Genomic DNA, 20,039 nt, shown 5'->3' with positions numbered 1-20,039 from the left:
AGAACATATGCTTGCAGCTATGGGTTAAAGTACTATACAGATATATACAAGTAATAACATATTGCTCGCATGTCCTTTGGAACGTCACTTATTAGGATATCAACAGCTATTATTAGGCTCAAATTGCAATTTGGATCCATAAGATACACTATTTTACTAAACAGTCTGGGTTCAGCGTTAATGACTACAGTTACATAGAAGTATATATACATTAGGTCCATAACCACACAAATACATGAGCTCACATACATACGAGATAAGACTAGAAAGAAAGAAAAACACGCACACATCCGCCTGGTAACTACGAGTTCGCTCTCTGTGGCAATGTCTCGAATGCAGAAACTGTGTTGCCAAACTTCATGCGGTGAAGGGGCGCCCCACTCGGCTTGATGGCACACGCAACCTTGTCCTCGAGGGGGCACCGCGCTCTCAACATGGAGAACACGTGGTTGTTCAGCCTCCTAGCCTTCCTCATCGCTTCAAGGATGACCTCGTAGCCCTTCTCGCAAACACCATAAGCAAAAGCAATGTGAATCTCCAAAATCGACTGAGATAAAATATTGAGTGTCTTTAACTTCAGACTGGGAAAGTAGGAAGTGATCTGACTTGGAAGATATTTGGGCTTTTGCTCCTATCCGCAGGTTGGTAAAGTGAAACCGTTGTGGTTTCTATTTCTGCCACGTTGAGAAATTGGTAGGAGAAATCGAAAAGCTCAAAATGCAGCTGCTGCCCCAGTAAGTACATGATAGTACAACCAGCCCATGCTACAGAGTCGCCCAACATTTCTCGTTTCTTTGAAGGATTGGTCATGCTATCTTCCAAGTAGCTCTGGATAAGATAAGAAGCAAAAATCTACTTGTTCAGTCACTGCAAAAGGATGAGGCACTAAAACTATGCTGCAATCATGAAAGAAATTCATCAATAGCTCTGAAGTTTTATGCCATGGCAGAGGGAGTAGAACTGCTAAAGCCAGAAAAAAGAGCAATCGGTATAAGGTAGAGGCTACGGAGAGATGTGATTTGTTATCTATGCAGTTATTTTTTAAATAGGTGGAATAAACATTCAGAAGCTGCAGCTAAAAAGCTGTAGATGATGGGCACAACAGAGTTTACTTACATACTGAAGACCACTAAAAACACGATAGAAGTCCTTCGATGTGGTTATGTCAATGAAACCTGTCTTTGGAGTTGCACTCCATTTGCTGTAATGTCTATCCAGGGCAGCACTTGTGAAAGCAAGAGCGTACTCCAGCACGCTCCCTGAGTTGAGATTTGACTTGTACAATAGGCCTATTGCAAAGAGAAGTTTAATCCAAACTCGTAACATGGTAAAAGCAGTAGATAAGAAAAACACAGATTTGCATGCTTTAAGGCTCCACTTGGATGGGGCGGGAGGGGTTTGATTTAGACCAAATTTTACTTTTCAGATAGGATTAGGGTGAGCCCCACCTGTTCTGAACCCATCCAAGCGAAGACCTAACTAGCACTATTGATTTCATTACAAGAAACACCAGCTCTACAAATTGAGATGCCTAATCTGGAGGGTAAGCGTCCACAAACTTTATCGTTTTTTCTGAAAGATAACAAGCAAAAAAACATCATTTAATATGGACTTACTAGCAGCTTCAGCCTGCTTTGACATGACAAAATATGAAGATGGATTTGCGCATGCAGGACTCGATGCAACTGCACTGGTGGCAGCACTGAGCAGTGTGGTAAATGGAGTATTATCAGAGTAGGCATGCTTCACTTGCCCATCATTTCCTGGTACCAATCCCAGCCATGGAGCTGATTGCATGAACTGTGTAGTGTCGATTTGTCTCTGTTGGAGAACCAAATATGGACCAGTAAGATAAATGGAATATTTTACAACATTATAAAACAGGAGGGACAGAAAAAGTGACAGACAAAAAAAAAACACCTACAACTGAATGACATCTGCTTACATCAGAAAGAATGCAGACCGATGTGTTTATAAACCAAACAACTTAACAGACAGTGGAATGGACAAAGAACATTAACATGTATAAGCAGTGTAAAAGCTCAAGCAGGACAATGAAAGCATAACGCAGAATAGTAAACCTACAATTTGACAATCATGGAAAATAAAAAAATTTGCCTACGGAAATAGGCTCACCAAAACAATGTCCAGAAGGCTCATCCAATACAAAGCACTTCCAATTTCCTTAAGGTCATGAAGAACTTCAACTTTCACATCTAATTTCGCTTCCCATGTCAATATTTCATGAATTATCTTCTGGCAGCCTACAATACATGCAGCATGCTATTCATAAATAAGGAGTTTGACTAATTAAGGAACCTGCCAAAAACTTGTATGGTCCAGAACCATCCAATGCTAGAAAACAATATGGACTTATAAGTTAGAATTTGATTCTACCACTTTAGAACCACACTGACAATGTACCAAATTAGCAGCATGAAAAACTATGATGTTTAGGTAGTCCTCTGTTCACTTATGTAGTCTTCTGTTCTTTAGGAGATACGATATCATAACTAGTACATCATCTAAAATGAAACTTCTACAGAAGCTTAGTTTCCCTTGTAAGATAAGCTCAAGCAGAACAGACTGGGCAACTGTACATAAATGTGGGGTGATAAATGATAATCACCCAAAAGTAGCACCAACACCTAGGATGGTTCTTTGAGTAATTATGCAGCACCCACTATGTTATGTTTCATGCGGGTATTTGCAGAAAGCCAGTATGGGAGCCCATTCCTGTTGGGATTTGGAACTCTGATTGCCACCAGCTAACATGTTACCTGATATACCACCATCAAACGAAAGAAGTCCAATAGACTTTGGCAGTGCTTCTTGCAATCCTGTTACTTTTGGCACCATAGCTGTTATCTGAACAGGAAGAGCAAATTATTAGTCACTTAGTATCTAGTCCAAAAAAATAGTACTCCCTCCGTTCCATATTAGTTGTCGCTGAAACGGATGTATCTAGCAGACGTATTTCAGTAGATACATCCATTTGAGCGACAACTAATATGGAACGGAGGGAGTACTTAGTAAACTTCATGTTGTCTCCTAGGTCTGCCTTCCTAGTATTTCAGTTATCAGAGATGCAGCCAAGCACTCAAGCATATTTTTATACAGTAATTTTACTTTGGCTTGTTAGGATACTGTGCCTTGAGGACATGTTACCTTAAAGTTAGCTAACAGTTATACACTCACCTTACTTGATATATGATCCAGTAAAGCACGGATAATACCAGGTAATGATCTGGAACCAAGAAGTTTAACAACTGCAAACATGTGAGGGATCCCAAAGAAGTCACGGTACAGACCAGCAAGACCCTGGTATGCCATTGTCAAATCCTACAAAGACAATGAGAGTGTGATTAAGGTCTCTGGTGGATATCATGTTGAGGTAAACATGGTAACACATTTTGGATGAGTGAAAAGGAAAACGTCATGAAGTCTGAGATGCAATGATGTCATATCTTGCAAATTGTACTGTTATATATAGTAATATCCCAGCTATCCAAATCCTATATATGTAAGAGTCATCCCCACTAACTTATTTATCTCAACATGCAAGTATGCCACCTCACCATACAATTATGAATGGGTAAGGCCCACTTCAACATGCAATCATGCATGGGAAAAGACCCACCACAACATTTAACATTTAACCATGCATGGGAAAATATTTTCCATCAAATTATTCTATTTATATTCAACAAATATTGTTACAACCACACATAATAAAATATAATAACTCCTATGTATTTTAATTTTTTGTTCTCATGTTACCAACCCAAATTTTTATCAACCAACTTCGGCAGCAACGCGTGGGGTATCCGCTAGTAACTTTAAATCTGCCTTACTCCCAGAGTTGCTCATTAGTCCATGATGCTTTCATTTTTTCATCAGAACTTCATGTTATATAACTCCAAGATTTAACTATGTGTAGCACTTGCATATTCATAAGTAAAAAATACTGGAAATGACAAGTGGCATATTCAGTGACAGGTACTGGAAATCGCAAGTGGCAGATTCCTAGCAGGTGCTTACATGCGATCCACAGTAGAAGTAAGGTTTCCCAGTAGAAGCATCTGATCGCTGAGAAGAGTGATGAGCTCCTTTTAATGATCTCACAAACCGTTGTGTAGTATTACACAGGATGAAATTGGGCAAGAAATCTGTTTGCATCTCATTCCATATCTGGGCCGATCAGAAAAATTGTCAAATTTAGATAAAACTTTAACTGGATAAATGAACAAGCATTTTTTTGCAGGAATAGACATAGAAATGCATATCAATATATCATATTGTAGCATCACTACTGATACTGTGAATTCCCAGCAAAAGCATAAAGGTTTTGTCTTTCATGTGCAACTGCCCACAATAATACATTGTTCACTAGTTGCACAGACGAAGAATTACACAACAGAAACTAGTGAATTCTCCAACCAGAGAAAGAACAAGCTAATACAAGAAAAAGAAATACAGGTCATGACTACCAGGCATATTGAAATTCAATCTCATTGCTAAGTCATATTACACATCAAAATAAGCATGGAAGTAGCCCAAACCTGAGAAGAGATGCGACTCGAATAAGAAACCAGTGAAAGGTTCTCTTGCATTTCACTAATCATAAGAGAGTAAGAATCCAGTTCAAGAAATCTTGATATTGACTGATGTGTAAGCTCCAAAATATCCAGTAGTTGTTGTAGTTCCTAATTGAGAAGACAAACGAGCCAAAGTTCCAAACAGTGATTGGCCAGAATAAACATGTAAATTGCTTAAGAAAATATAATTGAACACATGATAGATTGTCTGAACAAAAAGATAAAAGAATCTTACTACAACACCGCATAGATCTCCATATTCAAAGCGCTCCAGTAGGAAATCGATATTTTCTCGGAACAGTTTGTTCATTCTCTGAGTAATTAGACTTCTTAAGTCAATTGTCCTCCCTAAGATCTGAGACGTGAAATGAAATGTTTCAGGAACACTGGAACACAGTAAAGAAAGATTTGGTATGGATAGTAGCCTGAAATGAATAGAGATTGACATGTAGGCAGAAGAACTGAGCATGAAACCAGATGGTTTTGCGTTCATGTCTCAAAGACAAAGGACGAACCAAAAATCAAACACCAAATGCTAGTTTAGAAGCTGAAAGCACAGCTGTAAAGGGTAATTGAAAGGTAACCCCACCAAATCTTGATTGTGCATGCAAATTCAAGAAATCACAATATAGATAGTGCGGCAGGCATACCAAATATGATAAAATAAAAAACTCCATATGGCATTTAACACAGCACCCTTGGCACTAGTACCCTTATAATATGTGCAGTTTCTCTCATGAGTGTATACTACCAGTGTAAAACACAAATTTGGAAACAAGGAGATATTGATGTGGCTCTCAAAATGTAGAAAAGTATATTTCTACAGTTTGTTAGTATTAAAAACTGTTCTAATTAACTGACTAGAAATCAAGGATCCAACATTTAGAAGACTGAAAAAAAGGTATGTGGTTCATAAATGCTAATAATTACATGAACAGCTGCTATTGACCAATAGATACCGAAAAGCCTCAACATAAACCATATCAAATAAACCCTTACCATGACTCTTCTTAGCTTGAAAATTGCATCAAATCTCAAGGGTTTGACAAAGTACTTCTCACCATCATCACATGCATAGGTAAATGAACTATCAAGAAGAGTACTGCATATGAGGGAGGGAGATGGATCAGCACAGACAAAAAAATCATTCCAGGTAAATCAATGCACAGGTAAAACTGAAAAGAGAAGGTTGATACCTTGCTGCACAACTCTTATAATATGTAAAGATGACCTCATTAAGCTTCTGAACCAGAAGATCAAAGGAAAGATCGACCTGCAAATCAGTGCAAAAGAAACACCAGTAAGATGCTTTACAAATGCAAAACAGGAAGATTAATTATAATGTTTCAGGAACTTCCAGCCCATAGCAACAACCTTTTGCCTAAACATGTCAATTTCCCAAAGTTCATAACTGTATAAGCAAGCAGCTCGAAGATGAACCGAAATGGGCTCTGGTATTACACCAATGGTGAACATACACTCATGCATGCAATTATTTTATAATTTGAAGCAATAATGGACAGGAATTTTTGGAACATGGTTCCATGTGGAACCATGTGCACCGGTTATGAACAGTAAAATCAGAAAAAAAAACTAGAAGAAATCTTAAAATTCTGAATTTTAGGGTATCAAACTTGGTCAACTGGCCTACTCACACGTGAATTTTCACCAAGAAATGGCATCCGTGGTATTCTAGGCAAAAAAGTCAAAATCAATGCTATAAAAAATATTGCTGTTTGAAGTAATAGTAAGGTCCGATTTGTTTTCTTCGCTGAGAATACCATGTGTGTCATTTCTTCATGAAAATTCACGTGTGAGTAGGCCAGTCGACCAAGTTTGATACCTCAAAATTTCAGATTTTTTTTATTTTTCCTACTTTTTTCAATTTTACTATTCACGTGTGTGCGCGTGGAACAATGTTCACCTTTGGTATTTTCGCAGTAAAATTACTGAAAATTAAAATGCAGTAGAAACACTATAGTTGTTTCTGAGGAATGGACATGACATAATTACACAATGTGTGTCCGAATAGTTACACCAGCAAGTGATAACGAGAACAACATATAACCAACTTAGCTCATTCCACAAACTTTGTAAGAATGACTGCACTTGTGATTAGACTGGTAAAAGACAAGAAATCCTTGTGGTAAATGAGAATATCTCAAATGACTGGCAATATAAGCAAACATGTTCATAACACCATATAAAATATTAGCACGTCATCCAGTATAGATAACAACACCATATAAGAATCATGAGTTTGCCTTAGTAGACTTTTTTATAGATAGATGTTGTGGGAAGGGAGGAAGAGAGCAATGAGAAGGGGCAAGATGTGATAGCAGCAATTTGAAACCGTCTTCAAATGGTTATTAGACAAAGGGGTAAAACAGCACAGATTCTTCAGCTCCTCTACCCTCCATCAAAAAGGATGAATGCAATGACAGGAGTTGAAGACGCTGATATTCAGTTAAGAGATGAAAAACAACCAACACTCAGCATAGCAACGCAAACTAAAAAAGGGCTAACGTCATAACTGTAATTGCTTACCTCAGCTTCAATTTCGTCATAGAGAAATCTCTGTTTGAGATAAGTTAGTGCATGTTGAGCAGAGTCATTGTAGAGGTCAAGTGGTATCAAAATGCTTTCAAGAAGGCCAGCATCTTGAGATTCAATGACATGATCCACCAGCATCCAGGGGAGGGAACATTCGATTGGAAACTGTCATCAAGACCAAAGTTAGTATAAACAGTGCATGACCATAAGCTGTATAAATAAAAATGTGGAGTGGCAACTCGGCTAGCTGCAACAACTAGTTAAACATGATTTAGTATGTAGAGTTAATATGGACCGAAACGCTTTCATAGTATTTCCCGACAGGCAGGATAGTATTATCCTCAGAAGGCAAACTAGAACACGAAAAGCACAGCACAGTCAAGAGCCAAAAGACAAAGACAAAAGCACATAAATAGGTGATCTTTTAGCTTGTAAGCCAAAGTTAAGCCTAACCAACCAGCCCCCCCCCCCCCCCCCCCCTAAAACTCTATAGGAAGTGCTACGCTACCATCTTCAATCCTGTAATTAGTACTCCCTCCGTTCCATAATTCTTGTCGTGTTTTAGTTCAATTTGAACTAAAAGCATGACAAAAATTATGGAACGGGGGGAGTAGAATTTATGAACAAAGATCAATGTATTGCTACCTCATTTGTAATGAATCTTATATTGTGTGATCTCAAATAACACAGTTACAAGCATATCATATGATATCCTACATTAAGGCCCTGTTCGGTAATCACCCGCTCCCGGAGTCTGCGGAGCGGGGAAACAGCAACTCCTCCGTTTTAAGCTGCAGCTCCGCCAACTCCGCTCCCGGAGTTGCGGAGCGGAGCGGTACCGAACAGGGCCCAAGTGTCCTCGACTCTTTGCATATGTTGAGTATTCACCATGCTTCTCCAAGTTACATATGTCCAAATTGAATTAGAATTCTGGTCATGAAACAAACATAACTTGCAGAACTAATTTGGGTGTAAACAATGGAAAAGAAACAAAAACGAATGATAAACTTGCCACTTAAAAAGATTTGATGTGGCAATCCTAACACCAGGACACTTCAAAGCTATATCTAAATTCTCATTAATAGTTGTTATCATCTTGAATTTCATTGTACTTCACTAAGCAATGTGAAATGATGCACCTGGATAACACGGGAAGATTCCAGGTAGAACTCTCGAAACCAAAGAAATCCAAGATCAGTTAGAGTACCAATCGTTGCTGCATGTGTCCACAAAAGTTGACAGTTAATTACATTATCCAAAGGAAAATAAAGTTGAAAATACTAAATACAAACTTTCCAAATTTAGATTGGCACTCTTTAATAATAGAACAAATTAGAATAAACTGAATGCATTTCCCCATGAGTACAACATAGATGATTAAAAATAGATTAGGTATTGAGCGCAAGAAATGCACATACAGCAGCAAGTGCATGCATATGAGAATTGTTATTCCTTATTTTGAGACCGCAGAGGTACCTGTAAAGTCCAAAATATGCAAGAAAAAACTGAGCTTGTAGAAAAACGTCTCTAGCTGTTTAAGATCTTCCACAGGTATTCCAGAGCTACTATTCCCAAATAGCCCTCCAGGTTTTCTCAGATTGCCACCAGATACAAGCTCACAGATGAGAAATTGCAAACAATGAATCTGTATGAAGTTTGATAACAGAAGTAGAAGTTAGAAATCAAATGCAGAGTGAACAAAATATTCGTAACTAGAACACATAACAAAAAATAAGATTTACAGCAAGATGTAAAATTAGAAAATTAAAGACCTAAATGTAATGTTTTATATTTATTTTAATGGGGTTCTAATCGATTCCCGTTCCATATACTTGGAAATTGCACATCAGAATCATCAGAAACAGAAGTACAAAAATAAACAGAACCAACCATTTATATATTACTTTTGTGTTAGTGCAAAATCAAATATGCATAGTTTTACAGTGAAGTGAAGAGAGCTTTACAAAATCAAAATCATCTTTCAAAAAGACAGTCAACTCTAGATGTTCTAAAGAAGCTCTTAAATTAAATATGCAATCCTCTGTCAGCTCTAGATATTCACAAGAAGCTTCAGAAATTAGAACGCGGTGTTTGCTAACTCCACAAGTTGCCTAGAAATGATTTGAGATTTGTGAGGTGATGATAAGTGATACATGAACATACATCTCAACTATAATTCTGGCCCTTTATCTCCTCATGAGAACAGTATGCTGCAATAGCACAAAAGAAAACTAGCATGTGTTACCAGAAAACTCAAAGTTCCAGTGAACTGGTTAGAAAAAATAGCACCCGGTGACTCAGTCAGTAGATTTGGTGTTATTGTTTAAGTGTGTACGTGGATTACCTAGCCCTTTCCATCAGTTCGGACTTTTTGTTGCGTTGGCTAGTGCATGAAGCTTAACATGGTATCAGAGCAAGGTTTTGAGTTCAAGTCTTGGCTTCTGCAATTTATCCAAAGATTGTTGCTGCCCCCCTTTGGCCATGTATAGGCGTCTTGAGCCATACCTCTGAGTCTATCCACGAGTTGACTTCGCGCGTCACACGTGAAGGGGTGTTGAAGTGTGTATCTGGATTGCCTAGCCATTCCCATCAGTTCGGACTTTTGGTTGCATTGGCTAGTGCATGAAGCTTAACGGTTATTACATTATTATTGTTCAAGTGTATATGTGGATTGCCTAGCCATTTCCATCAGTTCGGACTTTTGGTTGCATTGGCTAGTGCATGAAGCTTAACATGGTATCAGAGCCTAAGGTCTTGAGTTCAAGTCCTAACTTTCGCAGTTATCCAAAAAGTTGTTGCTGCCCCCATTTGTGTCCATATATAGGCCTCTTGAGCCATACTCTGAGTCTATTCACGTGTTGACTTCCCGCGTCACACGTGAGAGGGGGTGTTGAAGTGTATATGTGGATTGCCTAGCCATTTCCATCAGTTCAAACTTTTGGTTGTGTTGGCTAGTGCATGAAGCTTAACAATTATAGCCTTCAATAGTTTTGCCATTTTAGACTAATGAAAATGAGTAGAATAATGTTGTTCAATAAAATCAATGCCACCTAGCCACCTATTACAAGCTTCAAATCTGGGATTGTTTGAATATGAGCTGCTGGAGTCACATGTTAGAAACCACAGAACATTGAATAGGCTGTATTTAGTCATGTCCTTAAACTGTTTCAGATATGGTAGATGCTCAAAATACGCTGCTCTATTTGATAATGCAGCTTAAGTGCTAGACCGTTAGCCTGCTGAATGAGAATTTAAACCATTTAGCCTTTATTACTGTAAACAAGGTGGTGCAGGGGCTAAGCAGTACATACAATTAACAAATAATTGCTTTTTACGTTTAAAACGCTTGTAAAACCTGTGCAGCTGTTGGTGCAACTGGTCTCGGGTAAAATGTGCTTTGCCTCATTTCCTCAGTTTCTTGGTGTAGCGAATGCTGCTCTGGGTCTGCCTTGCTGGTGTTGGCCATCCAATCTGCGGAGAGGGTTCGCATATCAGAGAGAATCCTGAAAGAATAGCAAAGAAAAATGAACAAAACATTATAAAGTTCCCCTTAATGTATTGTCACGTTTCAGAAAGAACGATTTCACAAAAATAAATATAGATGACAAAGACAATATCACATTGAGAAATGTGTCAATCTCAAACTGAATAAATTACTATGTGTTGCCAACGACATAGCGAGCGATACACCAACCTATCTGAGACTATTGGAGCTATGGAGGGTAAATTTCAATAAAAAGTAAATACAAGGATGGCTGAGGCAGAACAAATTACCGAGAAAGGTCCTTCTTCTTCCGAAATGTTGTACGAAGCATTGTATCTAGTTTATCCTGTACAAAATCCTGGACCTCCATATGTATTGTTTCCCACAAAGCTTCAGACACCAAGGTGTCACAATGTTGCATCATCAATCCAATACTCTTTATATAACCGATTAATTCAAGCAGGGCCCTTCTTTCTTCTGCAGTATAGTTCCAACGTACTACCTGCATGCAAGTTGCAAAATAGTCACTAAATTTAAGTTACGAACACAAAAAAAATCAAATCAGTCTTACAGCTTATGAAATACAAACATGGATAGCAAAAGATTTCCGCTAATATTATCTGTTTGAGAGAGACCACGACAGTTAATAATGCAATAGAGTGTTGTATATTGCATAAACAAACAAGAAGAAAATGGATGCTACAAATACTTCTTGCGAAGCAAAAAGGTAGACCTTTTCGTAGTCAAAAAATGTCGCTGAGTCTTGTTGAGAATCTGAAATAGGTGGCTCTTTGCAAGGGCGTGAAAATTTCCAAGCACACTGTTCCCAGATCCTGCCAGTCCATCGACTAAGAAGCTGGAAGCCTTCCACAACAGTATCATACATGTTCCCCTTAATATCCCTAGACCAGTCATTGTCTGCACCATCTGATGACTTCAATGTTATCATCTGAAAGTACAGTCCAGGTCAATATCAATGCAGCTCACAGCCCACCAAATTAAAATAAGCTTCATTAGCTTATAGAAATTAAGTCTCTTTTCCAAAAAAAAAAAGCTAATTTAGATCTCCATGAATAAACACATGTGCTGCATCAGTTTAATCAGTGAGTACAATTAGCAGAAACGATTGAGACAATTAGCAGAAACGATTGAGACAATGTTTGTGACAATGATTACTTTGGTAACTCAAAATGATAATAACATCACCTGGTTCATTGCAGAGGCAAAACGTATAGAGAAGTCATCATGCTCAGCTCTTATAGTTCCCATGTGGTTCAGAATCAGGTAATGCCTCTGATAAGTGGTTCAGTTAAGGAATTTAAAGCACGATAGTACTTTCCATATGTAAATATATATAGCTCATTTTTTAACCACTTTATATAGCTTGTTAATTCATGATGTTTATCATCCCCAAGAAAAATCAGTTTGATTTTATATCATTCTTTAATTGGAATATTGATTTGCTTAGACAATAGTCACATTTGTTGAATCCTCAACCTGCCCCGTTGACAAAAACATGATTAGAGGACTTGGCAGAAAGGATATTCTTGTAGCTCACGAGAAGGAATTTCATGGGGAGCTGGAAGAGTAAGAAGACGAATTTGACTGGAGAAATTTTGAAAATATGATGACAATTCCTTCAACATTGCAGCAGGGGATAAATGCAGATCTGGAAATGCCGGAATAACTGGATCATTCTGCAAAATAGGTACGAGTAATAGTAAATAAATGGTAAATATAACCTAAATAGCACAAATAGATAAATTAAACTTTTTCTAAAAAAAATAGGTTAACAGAACAGCTAGAAGATGATAATCATACCTTGAAAATATTGAGAAGACGGTTTATCTTGACTCTCTTATAGAGTGACTCGCTCTCTTTCTCCGATGAGGTTGCTAGAACAACCAAAACTGGGAGAACACGAAGTAGGGTGTGACGCTCAGGGAAAAGAAGAGCAAAGTCTAATTCCAATGACTCCACACAGAATACTATAAGGACCTGTAGAATGTCCTCAACACTATTCTTTGAGTCAAGGGAATCATAACTGTCATGGACAAAGAAAATAACAGCAACACGCAAGAACAGTAGTTGCAGTAGGTACATGATAATAAGCAGATTTAGAAGCCATCTAAAATTGTACATGACCATCAGACATCAACATAAAATTGTTCAAGTGCATGATTTATAAACAACGACGTCAAATGCCGAACTGCATCCCCACAATCTTCTAAGAAAGGTGACATATTTTCCCTCAGTCAGATCCTATATATTTTTTGTATGGGCAGACTTACTTTTTCCTAAGGCTCGAAAATCTTTGTACTATGGGCAGCAAAATTCTTGTGGTGATCTGGTAGATGTATCAAAGATACTATATATTTTGAACGCGCATTATTTTCCTACTGCTGAGCATACATACTACATAGTAATGTCTAAGAAAGAAAACAGGATAGTAGGATACGTATTTGTCCGAAACATCTCAGCATGCAAATTTAACAAGATGGCCCATCTGGTGCTCAGAAAAATCTGCAAATAGTAGCAAAAATCAAATTAAATACATGGTTACACCATTATAGATTTTATGGCAAACAACTCAATGGGAGGTATTGGCCTCAGAGTGCATTCCTTTAACTAAAAGTGCAAGAGTGTCCATTCTCGAAGCAATACTTAAAATGTTATAATATAATGCAGAAATGACCATGATCACGGTGACTTAGATTTTCAATGATATGACAAATCAGCAACCTGAAGATCATCCAGCTCTTCTCTCATAGTGTCAGTGTCCTGCCACTGGGTGCTTACTTGAGTAAATGTTCTGCATCAAAGTGTAAGGACTAATAAATTCTCGGAGCATCTATGTGGACCAAGACTAACATGGATGCACCTTCAAAGCCATAAATCATAACAAAAAAGCATGTACCATAAAATATTCAATTTCTGCAAATATTGGTACATGTTTATGCTCTTATAGGTAGGTAGCAAGGTAGTTTAATCTTTGAATAGTAAATTGGCCATGGTAGGCTGATCCTAAGTAACTAATGCAGATCTAATAAATGGTTTCTTTTTAATCAGTAATAACTACAGCATGCACCAAACTATGTTGAGAGTAGAATCATAAATTTGTGATATGCTAATATATATAGGTACAGTAACTGCAGCCTGTTGGAAGTTGCAAGAGTTACTCAGTTACACTTGCCACTCAAAGCAAGCAGTCCCAACCATTCGTGCAATCTGCTCACTATTCTTCAGTAGGTTAGTAGAACTCCCGTAGAATCGGGTGAGTATTTGATCTCTAAACTAGCGAATGCATACCTCACCTTAAAGAATACATGCAAAACATGGAAAAGTTACCATGTACTCCCTCCGTCCCACAATATAAGACATATTTGCAAGCTATGTTAGCTTCCAAAAACGTTTTATATTATGGGATAGAGGGAGTACCAATTACTTATTGGAAGCAAGTAGTGACTAATTAAACTGAAGGTGAATGTGGACTACAGCTATCCATAACTCATTGCTGCTAGTTACCCTACGTGCCTATGTCCCTACCAAAAAGAGAGTTTTGTTCACAGCTGTTGAATAGTGAGAAAATCAATTGGCAATCAACCAATTTTACTTCATCAACTCATTTCTTCATTTTGTGGTACGTGGTCTGGGAATTAAAAGTCAAAGCATGACCATATACCTCTTGTACCATGAAAAATCATTAGGTATACTTGCTTTTGCATTCTTAAGATGATCAAGCTGTAGTAGGACATCAAGCAATTTCAGCATAGACCTGCATTAAAATAAAAATAAAACCATAAACCAGATTCTTAATTGAAAATACATGGACTTAACAATGCTACTCTAAGAAATAGATTAACAAAACTAGGTTAAGCTTGGAAGCTCTATTTTCCCTCTACAGGCTGACGAAGTAATCAGAAGTCAAAACATACACCGATTCATCTGGAACCAGAATGATGAAATAGATCCCATTTATAGCAGCACAATTGTAACATCGAAATTTCTACGTCCATGTCTGCTAACCTATAAGTGGATACTCCAGAGACAGAGTTCTGGAAACTGTTACCAGAATGCTTTTCCTCTGGTTTAGATGTATTGTTTCGTTGGCTGACAATTAGAACCAGCTAGTTTTACTATTTCGAGTAGTAAACAAATGTCCAGCTGATATTTAATTTGTGAAATCATAATCATAGACATCATATTATTTCTTGAAAAGAAAGATAAAGAACAGACACCAGGGCAAAAGAACAAACCAAAAATGAGTGACTGTGGGTCCATTGACCAGTCTCTCGGGCCTAGAAAACCTCTGCATATCAGCTGCCAGCTGCACCAGATAACAAAATGCTGTTAAAATCTGCAATGATGCTGAAATATTTCTGAAGGTCTTGCACTGTTGGCAAATGCTAAACATTACTACGGTACCACAAGAAAGATGGTGACGATGACACAGGTCCAGACCCTAGTTGATTGGTAGCTAAAGATGACAGGACACTTGTCCTAATGTAAAACATCATATGTACTTCAATTTCAAGAAAGTTCCAGGGGTTGTCGGACAGGTTTTACTCAATTTTGCATTAACAATAACATATAAGAATCTTTGGTGAAAAGTAGCCATCAGTGCCGTATGGAAGCAGGTACTCTATAAGAGACAAGTATGATGAAGGAACTAAATTACTAGACACAATGGGGGTCCTACCTTTGAAGCAGCAGATGCTTGCCACCTCTGAATTTCACGTAAACGACTCATTTCCAAGTCAAGAACTTGATATGTTTCTAGGTACAAATCTGCCTGGCTATGCTTCATTGAATCTGGCAGCTGCATTCAGTGTTCAACAGTCCATGATACTCAGTCAAGACTACAGTAGAGAATTATGTACTTCATGGTGAAGAATTTATACAGCACTAAGAGTATTATGCACTATGAACCATCTTATATCAACATTAGAGAAAAGACTCAATGCACAAGTAACAGATAAGCTAATCAAAAAGTGAGAAAGCATAATAAAACATATTGAAGAGAAGCTTTCACAAAGGCCAATACTGCTGTCACTAGCCTTAACTTCTTTATCTACTTGAAAGCTGATGAGAGTACGGCTTTCTTAAAGGAAGTGTCCGTGCCTATGATATTTTTATCCATACTGGAACTCAGTATAGGAGGGAAAGTTGATTTTTGGATGGAATCAAATACGCAGTATTTACAGAAAAAAGTCTTCGTTTATTGGGAAAGAATCAATATTTTGGGAGGCCCGCGCGACGGGCTATTAGCTCAGTGGTAGATATTTGGGTTCAGAATCCACAAGATGAAACTTCAGAAAACTAATCAGCTCAAATCAGAGCCAAGTGCAGTGACGATGTGGTCCAATCAACATAACAACTAACAGAAGTCTGCACATATCTTGATTGACCGTCGTGGAAAGTGGAAAAAGGGAGTAGCTGTGTGCTAGCAGATTAAATTTACAAATTAATGACAGAACTACCAGTGATTTAAAGGAGAAACATTAGTTACAGACGTTGTCAACAACATTGTAGAATTCCCGGTGATTTTAATATCCATATGTTGTGGAATTGGAAGAGAAAAAGAATAATGCAATACTTCTTTTGAGACATCAACGGCATTATGGTATAATGTGGCGATTATTTAGATGGAAATAAATGGATGGACAGAGTAAGGAGAAGTTAACCTGAGGTAGCGCCTTAACACAGCTACGGTATGTGTACAGCAAAGAAGCCATTTCCTTTCCCTCTTGAATCAGAGTATTCTGCAGTTCATGTTCATCCACAAGACAGTGAAAGAGAGAAAGTAAGTAAGCATTTTCAAGTTAAGGCAACATGAAGAAACGTATTTACAGTAAGAAGATATATAGGAGAAAGGAACAAAAGAGGGGAAATGGGATTAGAATAAACTGAGCTACGATATACCAAAATATACAATCCTTTCCAGATCCATTTTGCTCCTTAAAACTACAAGTTTTTTTCTCGTGATTTATATTACATTAGGGTACATTCACCTAAACCATTACTACAACAGTTGCTAGGACTAAGTACAGAGCTGAGACCCCTTTAACTCAGGAATCTTGGCTACGTGATTATTATTATTTTCAATAATAAATAGGAACAAAAGAAAGTGCAGTTATTGTTCATAATAGTGGTAATAGAGAAGATAGTGATCGAGGACTTGTGGTGATATACTGTTAATCAATGTAGTGGTGAGAAAATAGCAGGTAAATGGAAAGTTGACAGTAGTCATGATGAGACAAAGGTAGATAGTATATACACTAGCATATACCTACGATGAATCAAGTATGATGATGGTGCCATGAAAAAAAGTATGTATGCACATGTTTGAGTGAATGTCCATGTAAAGAGGGGATGTTTTGGCTAGGCGGCAAGAGTATAGAACTAACTGACTGAGATTGCTTCTTAAGTTAACATTTTATACTTCATATAGATCAGTGGAGGTACAATGGTACATATATCAGTCATTCAGATGCACCTCACCTAAATACAAGAATTTCCCCCAAAAAATGGAACTAAATAGTTATAGATCAAAAGATGGCATAGCTATTAGATATTTGCAGGGACGTCACTTGAAGAAAAAATATTGGCAACCAAAAGGGAACGAATATATATTGATCAGAAAGAGAAGATCGTGCACAATGCAACAGCAAAGAAACTAGCAGTTACATACCAGCTGGTTGATTGCTTTTGTATCTTCCCCTAATGATAGACGATAAGCAGCAACATCGCTGTACTCTGAACATAAAAGTGCAATTTTCTATTACAATACTCAATTTAACATTAATTGAAATACTGGAAAATTGTTGGATAGTTCAACGATTCTTCGAGAGCAGGAAAACATGAAAAATTAATCACAAGGCATGCAATGGGATGGGTAGATTCATGTCCTGTGGATGTGGCTGTGAGTGGCATCTGCCCATCAGGCATCAGCACAACAATCGTGCATAACAAAGTAGTACTTCAAAGCAGCAATGAGATGAAAGACATTTATCGCGTTCGCATACCGATAGGACTATTAGTTGCATATCTTTCACTTGACAGGAGCACGGCTAACCCCTGCACATCTGGCTGCTCGTCCTGAAATTTAAAACATATAACTAATTAATAGAAACTCAGGGTCAAGCAGAGCAGGGCAAACATTACTACAAAAGAGATCATAATTGATTACACAAGGATCTGAAGTTTGCGCCCTGCAACAACACATTCCTACCTATGTAAAGTGAATAGCCACATTGGCAGGCTGCCTAACCTAAGTCAAACATGGTTATACAGAGTCCACAGCAGCCTCCCAATAACCCATCAAACTGAACTTCTACATGTCACAATTCAAGCCATTGCAAACCTGCGAACTACGAAAACAATGGAACTGACACTAGATTACCTAAACCTGGGAACTAGGCTGACAATGAGTTCGATAAGAACAATAGTTGACAAGTGACTCGCATGTAAAGCAACTCAAATAGCAGTCACTTCATCCAACATTTGAACTACATACAACTGGAAGGAAACTCAATCTAGTAGCCAAAATTAAAGGGCACCTATAACGGCAGACCAGCACTCGAGTACCGTTGAACTGTGGCAGCAAAGCACGCCTCTACATTCCTCTAGTGGGGTTCAATTGAAGCCGCAGGACAGCCAGCACTGAGGCTAGCCTACCACCGTCAAATTCGCAGCGCCGGAAGCGGAAAGCCCCTACAGAGCACCGCATTTCCCCGCGCAGCGCTTCTGCTGGCCCGGGCCCGAGGAGCAGATCGGGCGCCAGCTGGGAACGGGGGGGGCGGGGAGGAGCGGGCCTGGACGGGGGTTTTACCTCGAGGGAGAAGGTGGAGAGGGCGGCGATGGCCTCCTCGACGGGGATGGCCATGGCGCCGCGCCGCCGGCGGATGCGGACGCGGGCGGGGCGCCGGGGAGGAGGGGTGCGCGGCGGTGGGCCGGAGTGGGTGGGAGCGAGGTGGCGGAGGAGTGGGAGGGGGGAGAGGAGATGCACCACCAACTCGTGTCGTACCGTGGGCTGAGCTGTGACGACTGACGACGTACGCCGTGGGGACGGACGGTGGAGTAAAGAGGGGTGGACGGAGAGAGAAGGCGTGGAGTGTACTCGAAGTGAAAGTGGGGAGAGAGGACGACGGCACGGCGTTCGTCCGTTACGACGAGTTACCGAGTGAACGAACGAAATGATTCTGCCGCGTCGTGGACCATCCAGTCCGGTGGAGCTGAGTGGGCTGTCGCTACTTTCAGCCCAGTTGTGCGGGAACCCACCACCAAGGTAGCCCAGCCAGGTTAGGCCCTGCTTTTTTCAGGGGAGATTAGGCCTGCTGTGTTGCATGAACGCATTGCCTCAAGGCAGCTTCAAATGGGCCTGACCAGTTTTTTAAAAAAATAACCACATCATATATTCCGCATGTATGGCTAGGCCATCCGGAAGGTCTTTCCTTCATCCCTGTAAACATTGTAACGGGTTGAATAAAAGCTTCGTGAGATTGCCTCAAAAAAATATTCCATTAGAGGAATGTATTACAAATAATACACATGTGGTCATCATAGAATACATACATAGATGTCTTGCAATATTGCATCAAAGAATTTGCAAGAAGTAAAACTAGAATTTCACTTCGGCAGAATCTTGTGCCATGCCAAAACGTCTCCTCTATCGCCGAGACAATGTTGAAGAAAGAGGAAAACTGCCATCATACCAAGATCTAGAGGAGCACCTTTGCATACAAGGATATTTTTCAAGCCAATGATTCGGACCGCCGCAAGCGACGAGGCCGAGCATTTGCGGCACATCGGCCGGGGTTCTTCCCTGTGCCCGCTGGATCCCGGCGTTGTCAACTTCATCCAACACGATCAAAGAAGAGGAATGTCGTTGCGTGCCGGCATCCACTCACCCCCATTGCAAGACATCAAACGCAACCGCAATTGCCGACACCAAAGCCACCCGAGAGAGAGTTGAGCGTCGACCATTAGGCACAAATCTTACCAGATCCTAAGACCTGCAAGAAGACTGAGCCACCTACTCGTCGGTGCCGCCTATTAGAGCACCACCGAGATGAAAGAAGAGCAGAAGCAAATTATTTTGACGCAGCGCCGTCCCACCATTAATGCAACACCTCTCAAAAGCAAACCACGCCTATCCTATTTCTCTACCGGAGCAAAACTGCCAGGCGCCCCGCCCGCTCCCACCGCTAGAGCGACAGACGAGGACGGACAAGGACCCAACCTCATCGGTGTCGAGGAAAGCAAGAAGACCGCCTCGTGTATTGCCTGTGTGGTGCGGTTCCAGGAGCGAAGTGGTTCGTCAGCGACAGAATTAACGTCACCCCTGACCAGTTAATATACACAGGGAGTAGTGTTTTTATCGCAGGTTTTTTATGGTTTCTGCT

The 20,039-nt window shown here is 39.4% G+C and overlaps 1 protein-coding gene across 1 annotated transcript; it reads right to left on the bottom strand.

Annotated features, from left to right (window-relative positions):
* Window positions 1-88: 88 nt before the first annotated feature.
* On the bottom strand, window positions 89-18,719 carry PIR121 (transcription activator). The gene is made up of 30 exons (XM_048716589.2): window positions 18,467-18,719; window positions 17,661-17,733; window positions 17,327-17,391; window positions 16,320-16,397; window positions 15,335-15,454; window positions 14,892-14,962; window positions 14,318-14,410; window positions 13,378-13,447; window positions 13,094-13,158; window positions 12,457-12,652; window positions 12,181-12,332; window positions 11,842-11,935; window positions 11,369-11,584; window positions 10,926-11,137; window positions 10,507-10,654; window positions 8,628-8,796; window positions 8,291-8,367; window positions 7,146-7,316; window positions 5,795-5,871; window positions 5,598-5,700; window positions 4,834-4,953; window positions 4,563-4,706; window positions 4,042-4,191; window positions 3,199-3,342; window positions 2,781-2,868; window positions 2,137-2,264; window positions 1,617-1,821; window positions 1,117-1,289; window positions 607-828; window positions 89-499 (listed from the first exon to the last, which is right to left on the bottom strand). The coding sequence occupies exons 1-30, from the start codon at window positions 18,518-18,520 to the stop codon at window positions 302-304; spliced, it is 3,876 nt and encodes a 1,291-aa protein (XP_048572546.2). The 5' UTR covers window positions 18,521-18,719; the 3' UTR covers window positions 89-301.
* Window positions 18,720-20,039: the final 1,320 nt, after the last annotated feature.

This window comes from Triticum urartu, chromosome 4A (genome assembly GCF_056163025.1).
Source record: "Triticum urartu cultivar PI428250 chromosome 4A, HENAU_Tu73, whole genome shotgun sequence".
Taxonomy (NCBI): Eukaryota; Viridiplantae; Streptophyta; class Magnoliopsida; order Poales; family Poaceae; genus Triticum; species Triticum urartu.
This window is presented reverse-complemented; position numbering and strand designations above follow the sequence as displayed.